This window comes from Solea senegalensis, linkage group LG1 (assembly GCF_019176455.1).
Source record: "Solea senegalensis isolate Sse05_10M linkage group LG1, IFAPA_SoseM_1, whole genome shotgun sequence".
NCBI classification, from domain to species: Eukaryota; Metazoa; Chordata; class Actinopteri; order Pleuronectiformes; family Soleidae; genus Solea; species Solea senegalensis.
Genome location: NC_058021.1, coordinates 13,835,135 through 13,854,339, shown reverse-complemented (window position 1 = coordinate 13,854,339; position 19,205 = coordinate 13,835,135). Strand labels below are relative to the sequence as shown.

General features: G+C 39.5%; 2 protein-coding genes across 6 annotated transcripts; one reads left to right on the top strand and one right to left on the bottom strand.

Moving 5' to 3' along the window:
• Positions 1–261: 261 nt before the first annotated feature.
• Positions 262–13,568, bottom strand: ss18 (SS18 subunit of BAF chromatin remodeling complex). 5 transcript variants are annotated; one of them, XM_044031626.1, is made up of 11 exons: positions 13,408–13,568; positions 12,853–12,929; positions 12,680–12,764; positions 11,614–11,770; positions 10,441–10,671; positions 9,622–9,792; positions 9,224–9,301; positions 4,707–4,829; positions 1,737–1,867; positions 1,214–1,276; positions 262–444 (listed from the first exon to the last, which is right to left on the bottom strand). In XM_044031626.1, exons 1-10 carry the CDS (start codon positions 13,474–13,476, stop codon positions 1,259–1,261), a joined length of 1,140 nt encoding a protein of 379 aa, XP_043887561.1. In that variant the 5' UTR covers positions 13,477–13,568; the 3' UTR covers positions 262–444; positions 1,214–1,258. The 5 variants fall into 5 exon arrangements, with proteins under 5 accessions (XP_043887561.1, XP_043887550.1, XP_043887541.1 ...); XM_044031615.1 differs by lacking the exon at positions 1,214–1,276; XM_044031606.1 differs by having other exon boundaries at positions 262–1,867.
• A 630-nt stretch (positions 13,569–14,198) lies between these two features.
• Positions 14,199–16,694, top strand: psma8 (proteasome 20S subunit alpha 8). Its single transcript, XM_044045129.1, has 7 exons — positions 14,199–14,418; positions 14,826–14,952; positions 15,071–15,195; positions 15,351–15,473; positions 15,588–15,707; positions 16,129–16,191; positions 16,273–16,694. Exons 1-7 carry the CDS (start codon positions 14,317–14,319, stop codon positions 16,366–16,368), a joined length of 756 nt encoding a protein of 251 aa, XP_043901064.1. The 5' UTR covers positions 14,199–14,316; the 3' UTR covers positions 16,369–16,694.
• The last annotated feature ends 2,511 nt before the right edge of the window (positions 16,695–19,205 follow it).

The following is a 19,205-nucleotide window of genomic DNA, read 5'->3' as shown; positions in this document are numbered from 1 at the left end:
GAACAGGGAGCTCAGATGACAGAAACAATGCACCAGAAATGGGTTTAAACTGTACATTTTACATATTCTTTGATACTCAAAAAAAAAAAAAAAGTGTTAGCTCGTTTAACAATCTGCAATGCTGAAGGATAAGGCAGTTCCATTTTTTTTAAGGCATTGCTGCTTTGAGAGATACTGGACCAGAGGACTTTGCCACAGAGTCAATGTACATGACTAACAGAAAATATTTTACAAGTGAGGACAAAGGCCTAAAGAGAGGGGAAACTTATACGTTGAATTTCTTTTTTTCTGTTGTGTGTTTGTGTCTGAGAGAATCTCAGTGAGCTGCAACCATCATTTAATTCTGCGGCGCAATTGACAAGAGGTCAAAGCTCACACAGATTAGAGCAGAGTTGTGTGGGTCGCTGTGACCTTCTCTCATTGCTGGTAATTTCCATACTGGCCCTGTGGAGAGAAACGTAACAGACGCATGTTACTCAGTGTAAAAGCCATTTTAAAATAAGCAAGATTAAGTAAACACTTGTGGTTTCAACCATACCATACTGCAAAACCTTGATTTATGCTGCATTGACTGGTGTTGACCAGCAGGTGGCAGTATGGCCTCAACTTATGAGCTCTATATTCTAACTTGATAACCTCAGGTTTCAGCAGCAGCATGGCTGAGGACAATATTGCATTTTGATAATAGCCTTAAGTGATACAAATTGAATGCAAGAACAACAGTAACAGATGTAAATCTAAACAGGGGTCGAAGTATGAATTTGGAATCAATGGAAAAATACAGTGGAAACAAATTTGGAAACAGTCTGATTTGACAATTCTCAAACATAACATCTTCAAATTATTTATATATATATATATACATGTATATATATAAAGATAACTGAGAGCTTCATTGTCATAGGCAAAAATGTCATTAAAACCAGTGTTGTAAAATTGCAGAGATTAAGGACGCAGCCAAAGCAGGCAAGCTTTTGGCTGTCTCACTGCAGATGATGCATGCTGTGTTTCTGGACCTCATGACGTACAATTCGACCCCTGGTTAATAAAAAAAACAAAACAAAAGAGAATAAAAAAAAAAAGAGAGCGAGAAAAGAAAAAAAAGGAAGAGAGATAGAGACAAAAATAGACAGAAGAAACATAACAAATTCAAATTAAGGCTAGGTGGTCAAACGTCTAGATTGGACGTTGAGGTCTTCACAGCAACCATTACCTTTGCTTCTTACAGAGCTAGTCAGGGGTTCAAATCCCCGGGTCTTTATTTCCTCATGTGCCCCTGAATATTCAAAGATAAAGATATCAAAGAGTAGCTGTGGTCCCCACATAAGACCACAGGAAATACAGGGCAACAAATAGGTCTCCTCTTAAACACTAGAGCAGTCTGCATTAAGTTTAAGGAAGAATCCTCTTCAAGCCCTGATATTTCACTGGAATGGCATACCACATTAGCCGGGACATGTAACTAAGACTCAGGTTAACAAGTGACACATACACTCTACTTATAAATACACTCTTCTTGGGAAGATCAGAATCAACCCCAATATGATGATAGCATGCACAGCATTGTACCTTTTAATGTTTACCTTATAACTTCACTCACATTCATGTCTGGTCTCACTGAGAGCTACACAAAACATACAACTAAATCTGGCAATAATCACAATTAAAAAAGGGACACATTAAGACCGATGCATAGACAAGTCTCTGTGACTGTCCTGTATTGTGGGTTTACTCACTTGGTCATAACCATAAGGGCGTTGCTGTTGGCCCTGTGGGGGTCCGGGTTGAGGGGGGCGATAGCCCCCATACTGTTGCCCCTGCCCCTGAGGATAGTTGGGATACTGTCCAGGGGCATTTTGGGAGGGACCTACAACAAACATAGAAAACACATTTTAACATCAAGCCTGCTTAATGCCTGCTTTAAATTAAACATAAAACATTTGACAATGTTAAATACAGTCGAAGAAATCTGAAAAATAAGCTAATTAGTTGGGGGTCAGAGTACAGAGCGTCCGGTGATAAATATACATGCAGTAATAATCCAGCTCCCTATCGCAATACCTCAGTGAATTAGTTGTAGTTTGAGAAATTCAATTTGGTTCAAAGTCCTGTTTTGTGTGTATATACACATATATGTATAAATACACACATAGATATCTATCTTTTTTATTTCTCTAATGTCATGTAAACGTACTGAATGTTCGAAAAAAAAAAAAATACCAAGGAGATGGTTCTGTTCGTCTTCATTAGAGAAGCAGGCTTCATTAAAAGAGTGAAGCCCTCACATGCTGCAGCCATCCATAGTAACGCTCGACAGTGGCTGGAGTCAAATGAGGCCCACACTACATTGTTATGTGCTCATAATGCCATACGCTGTTGTGCATTAGCTTGTAGGGAACCTGAAGAAGAAAGCATTTGTGTGTGTGTGTGTGTGTGCCAGAGGGATTTCACCTCACAGCCTCTGCCTCTCTGCTAGCTCATTACTGACATGAGCTCCGGCTCAGACAGAGGATGAGTGATGGAAAGTTCCAGTGAAAAACAGAAGCCTAAGGAGCTGCAATTACTGTACTCCGATGCTCCGAGTCAAACATTTTTCTACACATTCTACCCTTCTTCAAATATACCTTTACTGAGGTTGAAAAAGGTACTGGGGAAAAATGTACTGAAGTAAGAGTAAAGTTAATTGGGTAAGAGTTCTCAGAAACTAAGTAATTTGAATTGCATGGGTACAATATTATGCGGTGATCATAAGAATACAATGAGCTTTTTAACTGAAGAACATTTTCAGCACTGAAGGTGCACAGGTGCACATTTTACATTGCAATATTAACTTGTATAACTCAAAACAGCCTGCCATTTCTGATGAGCAGTATTCCACTGCAGAAGATGCCAGACAAGATGCCATGTTGCCCGGCAACATCCCGATGCTTTTCTCTGAAGAGTTACAATTCTAAAGGGCATCTCAAGCCGTGCTTACATTGACACCAGTCCATCATTGGTCAATGGGGGTGGGTTTGAATATCGATTTGGCGATCTATTGTCGCCCTTTCCTCGTGCAACAAGATAATCCATATAATATTGACATTTTAAGTAACAAATTAAGGTGCTCCAATGTAAACGGTCCCTGCCAGTTTCACTTTGCCGCACGTCACTACTTCATGTCCCTTTGCATTGACAAGTTACTTGGCCAAAGAAGAGGGAGTTTTCAGCGGGATAATGGCGGGGAAAGATGCGTCAGGAGATGTTTCATCCACATTGAAAACATAGACTTCATAGAACATAGATGTCGTGAATAGAGAAATCCTGCATCCTTTTTTTCTTCACTTAAGACAGATATCGTAATGTATCGCAATATGATTGTCTTGTGATATATTGATTATCACTGAATCTAACCATGACATTATTGCTATCTTCGATCATGTATTATATCATATCGCGAGATATCCTGCGATTCCCACCACTATTGGTCAATATCAAAGTATCAATAAACATCTGGACAAACATTTTCTCTGTCAATATTTATGTGATGTCGATTGTAACTTTGCTTTAGAACGTTTGGAAATCAGGAAATGATAGTACATTTTACTTAAAATATAGGGACCAAGTAACACAGAGCTATTTTAGAAAGTACTGTAATTTACTGCCACCTTGCTAAGATACTCATCCAAAATCCTACAATTCAAGGAGTTAAAAAACAAAAAAAACATTTGGCTGGTAGTTGACATGCACTTTGCTGAATGTCACTGCTCATCAGCCAGAACCTCTCTCTCAAGACACTTTGTGGTATCAAACTGAATCACCTGGAGAAATGCTAATGCGATGCCAGTCACCATACTGATTAATTTCTTTCTTCCACCCGGCTCCTATTCCCTAAATATCCATTAAGGCAGCCCTTTAATTCCTTGTGCTTGATGATGTCTTTGACGTGCATTTGCGGTGATGTTGCAAGGTAAGCGACCTGCATCCCCGACGCATTCAAATCTTAAAGGACACATTAAACTCACTATCCATGCGTACCAGAGACCCACCCCATCTTTTCATGAAGATTGTGTCGGATTTCTACAACATACACTTCATCACGGCAGCCTGTTGAACATGACACCAAGGTGGACTAACTGGTGCGTTGACAGAGCAAACATCATATAATGATGCCTTTATGCACACACACACACACACACACACATACAGGTACTGTCACAGTGGGGACTTGCCATATTAAATCTAAATTGCCACAAAATCTGTCACCTGGATCAGATCAGGAGGAAACTGCTATGGTGTCTAATCATGTATACAAAGATCAAATTTAGTTAAAATCCAAGTTTTTAACCAAGATATGTATACGTTTTTCAATTTTATGAAAAATTAGGATTGCTCCATAGAAAACTGTTGACAGGATGTTGTTAAAAGAAGGACAAAGTTATAAAGAAATCCATGCTGATGAAAACATAACCTCCACGGTGGAGGCAATTATAACAATAACATACCTTACCATCAGCAACAGGAGTTTATACTACATAAAGAATTACTTAAAGAATTTATCATTTTATTGGGGACGCATTTATTTTCCCGGGGACCCAAACCACCACCCGTCTATCCTGGGACCTGCTACACTGAAAACCCATCAACATCACTGCATTTGGCACAGTTACAAGAGGCAGTATCCAGCAACTCACTCTGGAAGAACTATCATTGAGCAGTTAACTCACCGTAAGCCTGCTGCTGTGGCGGGTAGCCCTGTTGACCTGGGTACTGCTGCTGAGGAGGGTAGCCCTGTTGCTGTGGAGGGCCTTGCTGGTATGCTTCCTGCTGCTGGCCATACTGGGCATTACCTTCAAGGGGCAACATCAGGCAATGTGAGCAACACGATGAGGACATCAGCAGTGAAACTAGTGCCTGACATTAAAAAGACTCTTTCTAATGTCAGGCACTATCTTTATTTAAAAGTCACAATCTAGCCAAAAAATATGGCAGTATCACTCATGTAGTTCCACATAACACTGTTGAGCTACATACTACACAATTTTTTTACAAATTATATTCAAACCTTTCTCACAATAAATTACCCAGCGTAGTAGTGTTACTCCCATAATGCCTTTTGGCTATGTGAACGAGCCGTCCGTGTACGCGACTTGCTTGGCGCGTCCATAAACAGAGAAAGGCATGATGGGAGTACGCTACTGACGTGCGCAAGTGGATTTCAAGAACACCGATTGTACGTTTGCTTTGGTCTTTAAACCATGGATTTGTAAATGAATGTCAAAACCAACAATATTAAATACAGTAAGCTTAAAACTATAATGATGTAATTACAGGCTAATATCAATTTAATGGTTCATTTAATTGACTATGGCTATTAGTTACATGAATTATGTGGTTTTCTTGGACGCTATTTGCTTGATTTTTCATTCACTGATATACTGTATGCTAATCATCAAAAATGTTGTAAAATATAAAATGTTGCTGTCACAGAACTCAGGGATATTAAATATTATTCATCCAAGAAAATAATGATTTTTTTAGCTGGTTTACAAATAAAGCTAACTTATGGTTATAATTGCAATGTATAGCAAATATAAGCCAGAAAACCTACAGACTCATAATCATATTATTATGAACGTGTCAAAAGTAGTTTTATAACTCCAGATTTCTTCACTCTAATCCATGTGTTCTTCTCATTTATCACGATGTCAGTATGAATCCACAGAGCAGTTGGGTAATACATCGCTAATAAGTTTGAAAATAAATCCTCATGAGCAACGAATAAATAACTGAAAACTGTTTTGTCGTAATGTTTTAAAAAATGTAAAACAAAACCCCTTATTGCCTTCATTTATTCACGTTTCTCAAAGTTTTTGTACAGTTCCCTGACAGTAGCGCCGTTCCCGAGACGCCACATGACTGCGCTTTGCTGTGCTCGTACACAGCTGGGACGTCACCCTGGGAAATAAGATTTATCTGGGCTTTAGGAAGGTTTTACAAATGTGAGACTCCATGAATTAAAAAGTTGTCGTTTTGCTCTTATTTTGCAGCTGGATCTGTGAGTTTTGGTCGTAGAGTGATATAAATGGTACCGTTGTAATCTGTGAAGTCTCCGCTGTGGACCAGACATTTACACTGTTATGGTGTTTTTGGCTCGTGTAGTTTCAATCATTTGCCTTTTAGTCTGTTTGGTAAACATAAAAATGTTTTTTATGAGCTTTTAGTCGAGTTTCAGAGCTTTCTGTGGGTATGCTGCATGTCGTGAATGATCAAAGGTAAACATGCCTTTGATACATATATGTCACAATGAGTGAGTCTGCCCCATGGATGTATTATAAGAACTGTATAGAGCACCGCCCCCTCTGCCTTGAAGAAAATTTTGTCATGGTGGCCACTCGTGGTACTGCAACAGAAAATACTCATGCAGCCCAAAAAGCAATTTTGGGCTGCATGAGAAGAGACGCCTATAAAACGGTTCACAGGACACCTCGAGACATGGACACAGGCATGTATAGATCTTTATATCCTATATTTTTAATTCATGGAGTTTCACATTTGTAAAACCTTCCTAAAGTTCCAGAAAAATGTTATTTCCCAGAGTGACGTCACAGCTGTGTACGAGCACAGCATAGCGCGGTCATGTGGCGTCTCGGGAACGGCGCTACTGTTAGGGAACCATACGATGTGAAAATTATCTGAGAAATGTGAATAAATGAAGGCAATGATGGGGTTTCTTGTACTGTATTTATTTTTTTCAATATTACAACAAAGCAGGTTTTAGTTATTTATTCGTCGCTGATTAGGATTTATTTTCAAACTTATTATCGATGTATTAAGCTACTGTGTGGATAAATACCGACATCATGAACACGGGGCAGATGGTGGTGTGGACCGTGTGATGCACTGAGACCTACGGTCACTTCACCACTGATTCCTGGGGAGGCTGCTTGTCTTATCGTCACTATCGGTTCATAAAGTTACTGATATATGTGATGAACACATGAATTAGAGTTGAAGATAAAGTGTGGCAGCCCACAGCTCCTAATTCTAGGATGGGTCAAAATGCAGAAGAGAATAATTTCCCTAAGGGGATTAATAAAGTATCTAAAATAAAAAAAAATAAAAAAATAAAAATTGTTCCCGAGTCTGCAGGTTTTCTGGCCTGACTTTGTTTTAATGTTTTACAATTAATATATTAACCATAAATTGTAATTATAACAATAGGTTAGCTTTATTTGTAAACCACCTATACAAAAATCCTAATCATATTCAATGGAATTGTTTTTTTAATCATCATGAAAGTACTTTGTTGTGATTATTTTCTTGGACAATAATATCTAAAATCCCTGAGTTCTGTGACAGCAACATTTTGTACTTTCAGTGTTTTTACATCCAAGAAAACATAATTCCTGTAACACATAAACTAATAGCCATGGTCAATTAAATGAACCATTAAATTGATAATCTGTAATTATGTCACAGTTCAGCCTACTGTATTCACTATCGTTGGATTTGACATTCATTTACAAATCCATGGTTTAAAGACCTGACACAAACGTAACATCGGTATTCATGAAATCTGCTTGCGCACGTCTGTAGCGTACTCCAATCATGCCTTTCGCTGTTCATGGACGTGCCGAGCAAGTTGAGAACTGGGCGGCTCGTTCACATAGCGGGAAGGCATTATTCGAGTAACACTACTGCACATGCTCTATGGGCCGCACAACCCGGAAATAAACCAGGAAGTCAGAAACTTTTTTGGTATATGCGCTGTGTGAGCAACTCCATAGGAATGAACGGAGCCAAAGGGGCGGTGCTTTATCCAGTTTGTATAATACATCCATTGTCTGCCCCAAATTCCGCGGGCGTCCTGGATGAAGAGGTTAAAATTCCTTAATTCCAAACCATTTCCTGGCCTGTTTTTCTAATTTCAACACCTAATTTCATGACCGTGGGAACCCTTTATATATTAAAACCTCAAAATGATTGCACTGTATAACAAAATACTAGTAACAAAAATACTACACCCAATACTATCCAAATTACACACAGCAGCATTGGAGATGGTTGGGGGAAAAAAAAAATCAAAAAAAATCAAGGAATCTTGATTTGAAAACATGTTTAAGATCAGGTTATGTATTAGTTGACGGTGTTAAATTGATCATTTGGATGATACTGATTTTATGTGTGATACAGATAAATAATCAAACCTTTGTCAATGTTATCACGATCACACAAATGAAAGGTTAAAGATCTGTTCCATGACAGCAAAGCAGTAAGAGGCTCCGCACCAGTGATCAGGCTACAATGGATCCAAACTGAAATAATTATGACCTACATCAGCTCAACATGGAGCCACAAAACCAATGCATTTAGTGTTTCAGGTATTACTTTGAACTTAAAATATTTAAGACTCAGCGGGATGAGAAATCCAGAGACGCACAATGTACTGTTTTAAGAGTGACACAAAATGGCTAGATTTAGTTCATTTCATAAGAGGGAAATAATGATTGAAAGGTATAGGTCAGTACAGGGGAAAAACAAGCAACAAAAAAGTAAATGTTAATTGGACAAAGAAAGAAAAGGAATTGATTTTTCAGTGAGGCTTCTGTGTAATAACATGTAATAATATAACTTACAAACAAACCAAGATGGAGAATATTTATCAGCAGAAATGCAACTGTTTTGTTTTGTTAGCATAATGCTGCATTGACTTATTTATAAAGAACAATAAATCTTTTACAAATCACAGATTATTTCCTTTTAAAGAAAATCTGTGCATTTACAAATGAAGGCAGTCTGCTTCATACAGAGGCACCTGCAGTTTGTGAATACTCTATTCTGAAATGCACATAGTTAGCCATGTAGTTATGAAAAATCACATGTGGCATTAAATAATCTGAAGGATGAGAATGTCAAGTTTTATCAACTTTGACCATTAAGACTCACACAAGACCCTGACTTATCTTTCACTTTCACAGGTACAGCACCAGCCAAGACCAGTACCAACTTATTCAGACTGCAGCACCTTTGGGAAAAGGGTTAAGTCTAATATTATGAACCATATTGTTTTCCTTTTTCAGAGGCCAAAGCCACTTTGATCGCCCAGAGAACAATGAAGAAACTGAAAATTCGCTTTTGTCCCAGTCTCTTTGCATCATTTGTGTTTTAACACAACTCCTGGGTTCAGTTTGGGTTTCTTTTTTTCGTTGATTTTCTCCAAGTGACTGGAGAGTTCTCCTACCTTCTGAGGCTCCCTGTCCTGCGTGACTGTACTGGTCCCCATAGTAGTCTTCCTGCCCTGGGTACTGCTGAGGGGGTCCTACATACACATACACACAACATACACACAAGTAGATTCAAGGTGTTGTTGGATTGGCTGTGTAGGGGGGAGAGCAGTGAGGATGGATTCCTTGCCACTAGATCTCGCTAGAAAGCTTTCTTTTGGTCACTTATTGATTTTTTTTCCCAATTGGAGGCTCTAGATCACATCTTAAGTCAGCAAGATGTCTGTGGACTACTGAAGTGGAAATAGAGGAAGTTCAAGGAAAGAACAGGAAGAAATGCAGCAGGGAGGGTTAGGGAGAAGAAAAATAACACTCACAACTTGCACACTTGACAGACACACTCAGATGGGTATACCTTGCTGAGGAGGTCTATAGGGTGGCATTGGCCTCTGACCCATCACATGGTTCCCTTGGTTCACCTGGCCCATCATGCCCATTGGGTTCTGTTGCCCTTGGTAGTGTTGTCCAGCACCACCAGGGGGCATGTTGTACTGCTGGGAAGGAGGCTGCTGGTGCATCATGGGGCCTGTGGTACAGAGTTACCTCTCAACATGTAAATGTTGTTTTAATACAAAAACTTGTTTCAGAACAAATATCTCCAGATGTTTAACCCTAACTCAATTGACAACTTGTACTACTACTACTACTACTACTACTACTACTACAAGAAACATCTTTGTGCATTCATCAGTTATGTTATCAGGCATTTCCTGTTTACAGGACAAAAAAAAAAACATACCAACATCATTCAACCGATGAAATATATTATATTTAGCACTGTCCCACGTTTTAAAAAGTAAGTATACAAACATTAATAGTTACACAATGCTAATGGATACGCTAACAGCTGGGGGATGAATGAGCATTGTAACGCTGTGCCAGAAATAGCACACCTCTAGCAAAAATACAGTAGACAAGGAAGAAATTAGCATGTTGAACCGGATTTAATATTCCCACTGATCCTAATCGTCAAACACATTCCCACATATTATCTAAAACAAAATCAAACCGAATTTCTCACATCAACACTGGTGCTTGACAGAAAATACATACAAGCAGTGTGTAGTTTACAAATGCAGGTGAATGGTGTGCAACAAGCATCCGCAATGCAGGTGATAAGACACTGAAAAATCAATATAACCAAGTGGGAGGAAAAACTGCTGAGCCATTTTACCTTGATTAGGCTGCATGTTCATGTTTGGCCGTGGACCGTAGGTCCCCATGGGTTGGCCCTGGGTCATGTTCATTTGGCTCTGAGCTGGAATGCCCTGGGAGGAGGGGACCGCGTGATTGTAACCACCCATCGTGCCGTGACTGCTGGGGGGCATATTCATAGAGCCACTGGGCATGTTTGGGGGCTGGTTGGGGCCTGGACCTGGACCTTGCATGGGCATATGATTAGGCCCTGTCAAATAACAGAAGAGATGATATAATTCCCTTTGTACAAACAGACAAAACAACAATGTAGGGTACATATTGATTGCTGATTCCTATTAAAATCAAATGAAAAGTAAAATACCTTATCACAATGTCAGAAGTTCAGGATTCAAACAAACTAAGAAATTGTAATTACTTTCTAAACCTTGATAACCAAGTTGGCTTGGCATTTTCTTTTCATCTCTATTTATTGAATATGTAAATGTGATAAATGTATACACAAAGTACTTAGGATTATACCCATATTAAATGTGAAGTTCAAACATACTGTGTAACTTTTTCAATGATACATAGAAAATAACTTTATAATATTAACATTACAACAGACTTAATTTCCATTTGTCAAATACATATCTCCTTTCACGCACAAGGTTAAAAGGTACCACAAACTGGCAAACTGTGTGCAAACCATTACTACTAAACTCACCTAGTGAGCTTTAAATCTAAATAAATAGTGTGGCAATACTGCTAAAACATCATAGTGCCTGTGAAAAACAACTCACAATTCTAACATTTTCTGGTCTCTACCCTAGTCTTTGACCTTTTAGAAGTAATTTTGTGGTAGACAAGGCACTGGCCTTAGAGCAACAACACTATTTTAAGGTATTGTTCGGCTTTTTGTTTATGTTTTTTTGGCAATGACAAAATATCTAATTTCACAAAAGAAATTATTAACATAGCAAACATTAAAACAAATAATGACGCTTAAAAAACAAGCGCATAATCAAATGGAGCCAACGACCACTAGAGCTGGCAAAGCAGTGACATCATCCCTCAGCAAAGCAACCTCCCTCGCAGTTCAGTGGTGTTGCTAAGCAACCCAAGTGAGACAGGGACTGAAGGAGACGAGGGGGAAAGAGAAAAGAAAGATAGACGAGGGAGGTTAGTTAGAGGGAGGGGGGGCACGTACCAGGCATCTGTCCATTCATCTGGTTTTGCATGTGTGGGGCTGGAGGGCCACCACTGACCATACCCTCAGAGGGCATGGTGTGACCATGTGGAGGCTGTGGGGGGGCCCCACTTTGGTTCATCCCACCAGGACCCATGGGCATGTTTTGAGTGGGCGGCTGCAGGGGAACAACACAAACACAAAATCAAACATTAGCTGGTAAAACACACATCTGAGCATGTGATACCTTAAAGGTTTGGCTTAATAACAAAAAGCAGATAAAAGCCAAAGTCTCTGTACTATGTATCATCATTCAGAGATCCAACTTCTGATGTAGCAAGGACAGCAACAGAAGACACAGCATATTTAGAGGGGTTAAGAGTCATGTATTCTTAAATACAATTATGTAATCTCAAAAGATACATAAAGTAATCTAGAAATGTTTTGAATTCAATAAGACCTGAAAAACCCAAAAATGTATCAGAGTCTACAATCGGCTATGATTGAGGGGGAAATATCTACATCACCCAGATCATTTACTTTAGAAAACTAATAGTTCAAAATATCATTACTCTTTGGTACATGTTGTGTATGTAAGGAATATTTATGCTTGTGTTGCCACCAAGGTGGTCATGTTTTTGGCTGCCCTATTTGTCTAAAATGTGGGCAGCATGATTCAAAAATTAAAGGACAGATTTGGGTGATATTTTCTGAGGATGTAGATCATGATAGAAGGAAGAAATTATTGGATTTTGGTGGCAATCCAGACACTGAGCAAGGTTTGCGATATTTTCAAACAACTGATAACACTGCGAGCCGGGAAAGAACTATGTGAAACTTAGGTGGAGGTCTGCACACTCTGAATACTTTCCCTAGTCTAGTCCATCTGCTGGCTAGATATAAGTGAACATAAGATAGTTAATATTGTAATGTAACATGGTGTTGATCTCTATGAACTACTGTACATCTTTATTGTTTGTAAAATAAAACAAAACAAGACCTCAGCATTGACTGCCTTATGGGACATATACATCACGGTTTCTTTCAATGCACTCATTCAAAACAATCGGCAAGGAACAATACTCACAGCAGGCAGGAGAGACTGCATGTTTTGATTGGAGTCCGCTATCGTGGCAAGGTATACTAAATTTCTGTGCAGCATCTGCTGATACCTGGGCAGGTGGAGATTGGTTAACACAGGATTCAGTCGATGTGAAATACAACTATTGTTTAAACGTAAAAGAAATGTCCCCAACTTACTGTGAACACTCTGCAGTTTTGCCTTTACTCTGGAAGTCCATTATACACTGGATTAGCTGGTTGTTTTCGTCAAGTAACTGCAGAGGCAAATGCAGAGATTTATTTCCCATTTATACTTGCTGTGAAAACCCGACGTGAAACTGGATAAACTGATTAATTTCGTGTGGTTAGCGCTTTGAGTGGTAACGCTATTTCAGACATAAAACAAAACAAACTGTGGCTGGGGTACGTTTTTGTTTAAACGTGAGTGCGCGTTTCTGGCTAACAAAAGACGCGTCCTAGCTGCTAGCTGTTCACAGCTAACAAAACCCACAGGCCTCCATTCATTTGAAATGTATATATATAATTTTCCAGTGAGTCGACATAAGAGCCAGCGTTTAAACGTGGCAGCCCGACTCTGGAGAGATTCATATTCACCGCGCTTTGACCCTGAAACATTGTTCCTGATCTATTCACAGTTGAACTGATGGGCACTGCTATGTCCCTTAGCTCAACTGCTAACATGGTCTGCTACCCTAGCCTCAATTCTACGACGCGCTAAAAAAGACGAATTACCTTTTGAATTCCAGCGGGTGTTATATCACCTTTCCCACGCTGCCTGTGAGGTGCAAACGCCACCGACATGGTGATATTCGATTAAATTAAAGTTACCAAGAGCATATAAGTCTCCAGTGGCTAACACGCTTAACAAAACCGCAGAACTCAGATCAAATAGATGCAATGTAATAATGCAGTGGCCCATTCTGGGGGGGAATGCAGCACATTTGAAAACTCTGATTAAGAGCATTGTTTATTTTGATCACACAACAATACGAGAGCTTCAAATTGAGGTGACACAATCATAACACTTCTACACAAATAATAGATATAGTTAAATGCACTGCGATTTTGGTTTACGGGAATTATAATTCCACCCATTTTTCCACAGAGTGGAACAATCTAGATCAAATCCGAAAGGCCACGGGAAATGGAGTGTTTGACAGACCGGGAAACAGTCAGATCATTATTATTATTTTCATTTTTAGAATCAGTATTATTGTTATTATTATTAGATATTTGCATTGTTACATGCAGTTCTAGACAATAATAGCTGCTAACAATGTTTACTATTCCTGGTTTTATGAACGTTAAAGTCACGCACACTGCACAAATGAACCAAGTAAAGGAAGCACGACTTACATTCTGATCGCTTTTTATTATTATTAATATCATCATCATTGTCATTATTATTATTGTTATTATTAATGTTATCAAAGAAAAATGGATGTTATAATTTTGGTTGCTTATATATAGATTTTTGTTAACCAACTTTTTCTTGGTTTGGTATCGTCCGAGTTCAAAGGGCTCGCGCAAGCGCAGTGTTCGACACACGGTAGCTTCAGACTGAGTGCATTGTTGCTAACTAGCTGAATCATTTTGGTTAAATTCCCCAGTTTCGTCTAATTGTGCGTGTCTTGTGGTGCAATGGCGGCAAGATATGACAGAGCTATAACCGTGTTTTCTCCCGATGGCCACCTCTTCCAAGTAGAGTATGCACAAGAAGCTGTAAAAAAGGGTTCCACTGCGGTAAGTTCTCAAATGAAACTAATGCTAAAGCTACCGTTAGCAAGTGGTAGTTAGCTAAACGGCTAAGCTAGCGAGTAGAATATCTATTACCTGTATGTATTGAGGTTATTACATAGATTCTTCCCAAAGAATCACACCCATGTCTTGTGAGTCAATCAACAACATCGTTGGATTGCCAGTCTGTAACTTAGATTTTTTTAGCAGCTTCTGTAAATGGAATAGCATGTAGTCGCTGTGTCACTGTCACTACAGTTTCAGTTTCACAACAGTATGCTTCACCCTACTACTTGCATGACGTGCTTATAAGTGAATGAAGTCTCTACAATTTTTCTGCCTGCCTCCAGGAGTAAAATATTATGCAGTGCCTGTGTTCAAAATGTAATGTAGTTGATTGTTTTTCTGTGTAGGTGGGGATAAGAGGGAAAGACATTGTTGTCCTTGGTGTTGAGAAGAAGTCTGTAGCAAAGCTGCAGGAAGAAAGGACTGTCCGCAAGATCTGTGCCCTGGATGAGCATGTCTGCATGGCGTTTGCAGGTACAAATGATTATCCAATTCATCATCTAACTTGACATGTCATTTTTTACTTACATTTTCTGTTGTGTTTTCATGGTATGTTGTAACAGCTTTTTAACCCCTGCCAATTTCAATCAAGGTTTGACAGCAGACGCCCGTATTGTGATTAACAGAGCTCGGGTTGAGTGCCAGAGCCACAGGCTAACTGTCGAGGACCCAGTCACAGTGGAATACATCACACGCTACATAGCTACACTGAAACAGGTAACTGACCTAACCAACTGACCAACTTTTTATTTATTTACTAAATTACAAAAAAATACTTTGTAAGATTTCATACCCAGTGGACAAGGATATTAGTTTCCACCTATGTAAGAATGACAAGTCACACTTACTCTGTATTGTGGTCATATTTGCAGCGATACACTCAGAGCAATGGCCGCAGACCATTTGGCATCTCTGCGTTAATTGTTGGCTTTGACTACGATGGTACTCCCAGGCTGTATCAGACAGACCCGTCAGGAACCTACCATGCCTGGAAGGTCAGTGAGTCTGGTCCTTGTATATTTTGTTTTCTTGTTACATCTGTACAACAAGTACCTTGTCAGTATCAAACTGAAACATTGATCTTTTTTGTTCTTATTAAAACAAATCAGGCAAATGCGATTGGCCGTAGTGCAAAAACTGTGCGGGAGTTCTTGGAGAAGAATTACACAGATGAAGCCATTGCTGGGGACAATGAAGCAATCAAGTTGGCTATCAAAGCTTTGCTTGAGGTAAGATTAAGTTTAAGTCTTTGCATTTACATATTTGAATTTGCCCACTCATAACTACATATTCTGAAGCAGAATAATTACTAAACTGTTTTACAATTGACACGTTCCAATAGCAGACATTTTCATAGGGCAAGTCACTTATAGATTCAGCCTACATGTGTAAAACCAGCTTGAGAAAATGATCAATTAAAAAGTAACTACACATACTATAGTGTGACTTTCCGCCAGATTTATGCAAATACAAGAAATTATGCCTTTGAGTTGACACAAAAATGTGTATTGTATGTTTATTATTACGTCTTTGAATACGGAGTAATTGCACAAAATATTTTCAAAACTGTGTGGCATTTAAGTCTGGACCCAAGTAGGAGGTTGCAGTCATTAATATTCCTAATAGACCCTATTATTTGTTTTGTCTTAGGTCGTCCAGTCAGGAGGAAAGAATATTGAACTTGCTGTCATCAGACGGAACCAGCCACTGAAAGTGAGTTGCTCCCTATTTTAATTAACTTGTATTTAATTTTTGACCTTTTAATTGATCAGCTCATGTTTTTTTCTGTCGTAGATTTTGGAATCCAAGGAAATTGAGACCCTGGTGGCAGAAATTGAGAAGGAGAAGGAGGAGGAGGCAGAGAAGAAGAAACAGAAAAAAACCACATGAAGCAGTTAACTGAAAGTTTTTCCTGCTTGCACTTGGATAACGATAGCGTTCCAAATACTGGCTTTGAAAGGTTTATTCTCATTTACTTCATCATTAAGAGCTAAATCATAACTTGCCATCCTTGATGCTTTGCACATGTTTCTGAGTGGTGTACCACTTGTAAAGAATTACTAGTTCCCATACTTTGAGCGAGTGAGTTGTGTGTAAGTGCATCAACCGATCTCAAGTTAGGGTTTAGGTCTGATACTACACTCAATGGATGCTTTTGTATCATTCAGCTATGGCTGTCATTAATCTCCAATGTTAAAATAAACCATTTGTTTGTAGCATGTGTATTATTGTTTTTATTATTATTATTATTATTATTATTATTATTATTATTATTGAGTAAAGTAGTCAACCAGATGTTGTATACTTATAAGACTTTCCTTTCTAGTGATGCACTGACTGGTTTCTTCAAGAAAGGATTTGGGGGACATTGATTATCCTGCTGCAAAGCAAGTACTGAGATAAAGATAACTACAGTTTAAAACAGCACTTGCGGCAAAGCAGTGTGTGGCTATAAACGGCAGTGTTTTTCATTTATCAGCATTCTGTGGCACAGACCTGGAAATGGGGCGGTAGCGCAGGTTCCTTTTATAAATCACTCACCTCTCCCTCAGTCATTTAAAACAAATTAGCAATGAGTGAATGAAGTGTCTAATGGTGGCCCAACGAGACTCCTTTTTTTTGCCTCTCCTTTTTTATTTCACCCTAAATTCGCTTATCAAGCAACCACTGCTCTGAATTCTCAACGACACAATTATGGCCGGCGGTGTGGTAGGGCTGCTTAATGGGATCCTGGCCTCAGACCCCAGTGGGAACTTTCAGTGACTTTAATCTGGAGCCCTTTGAAAAGTTGTGCCGTGCTGTGCTGAAGAGCCCCGGGGTTCCCTCTGACTCTCACCAAAGACATAATGGTGAATGGTAAAGTCCTTCATTTAGAGTCATCTCCCCAAGCCAGGATTTCCTGAGTGGGTGCCCTGGCTGCCTTGACTAGAGCAATTGCATTTTGTCTGCAATTTGTCTTGTTTGTGAGTCTTGTAGGTTCGGGTTGATGTCAGAGGATCAATTAAGTCTCTTAATATGACTTTCTGTACATGATGCTATTACATCTTAGAAGGGCCTTAAAGAAAGGGAGGGAGCTTATAGGACTCACTCTAAGCCTTCTCAACTATACACTAATTGCTTCTCACGTGTCAGGTAATAATCTGATAACATTATTATGTCGCAGTTACTTTTTTTTGGTGCAGGCAGAGATGTGTTCAGTCCAATTGATGACAAAATGATCCTGGGGTAAGAATCATTCTTAAATTTAAGTGTGAGCAATCCTTTGGCAACAGAGGTTATCTGATCCATCTAGTCAATACGGCTAACGCGGCTTACTCTGTGTTGCTGCTAAGACTACTAGGCTTTTGAACTGCTTGTGGGAAGAGTTTTCTTTTTCTGTCTTTTATTTATTTATTTTACTTTTTTTTTCTTTTTTTCTTTTTTGGCATTGTTGTTGTCCATAATCAGCACTATTGTGCCTCAGGACAGAGTCCATCTCTCTCATCACTGACTGCTGCTCATCATTAATGCACAAAATAATGGCTTCACCAGAGGTCATCAACAGAGGAACGTGGCCCGAGGACATGTACTCTCCAAGCAAGAATGCACACCGCTGCAGGCTGTCAACTGAGTGCATTGTTTGTATGCACACATACACGCACACAAACACACAGCGCACAGGCTGATTGCACATGCACACAGCAAAGACTATATTAGTGTGAACACGTAACACGTTTTCTTTTTCTTTCTTTTTTTTTTTGCACTGCCTCCCTCTCTCTTGATCTGTCATACACACAACGCGGTGAACCGTTTTCTCATGTTGTAGTTAATACACTGCAACAACCTTAACGTGTCTAACAGCGGTATGGCCGTTTATTTATTGATGTCCCCAACCCTCCTCTCGAGCTGATTGTCAAGTCACAAGCAGATTTCACTTTGAGTGTCTTCATTTTTGTCACTCTGCTGTGCCGCCCTGTGGCCACATTTCAAAGCCTGCACCTCTTGGGATGTTTAAAGTTTTTCACTGCTGAATGTCCTTAGGTCTAAATAAGGCAACTGCTTCAAGGGTAGAGTCACGCAGACACTTGCATCCTTGGGGAACTGAGGTTACACTAGTCCCCCTCCTTATTCAGGGTGTCATCACCCTCTGTGCCAGCAGAGTGCAGTGTTGCATAAATGCAGCCTTCCCATCATGCTGGTTTTTTACTTTCATCTCACTTTTTGTCCTACAGATTGGCAGCATGACTCTTGTAGCTTACAGTGAACACGATCTACCAGGCTGCTGACATGTTTCTGTTTCTGTACTTGAATGCACAGCCACAAAGGCTCTGTGACCAATCCGAGCCATCGAGGGGAGACTTGTTTTTGCTTAAAATTGTCAGATGAAAACGCAACATTGCTTGTGTCCCCGAGCAATGGCCAAGCTGTCAAAGTGTGTTGGGTTGTAAAAGGCTATGTTCTCAACACTGTCCCTTTTCTGCTTGTCACATGTTGACAGTTACACACACATGCACCATTTGTGTGTAGTGGATTGGCGTTTGTGTCTTTGGAACGCTGCGGTGCGAGGTGAAGTTGGAGCACATTGGTGTGCAAGATCACATATCCAGAAGCAATCAAAATATGTTCTCTTTTAATGTTCTCTTTTTACCTCTAGCTCCCGGGATACATTTGGAATATCATTGTATTATCTCATATCACACATCTCATCTTCTCTGTCCTTAAATCTCTTTCCTCTCTGCCTGCCTTCT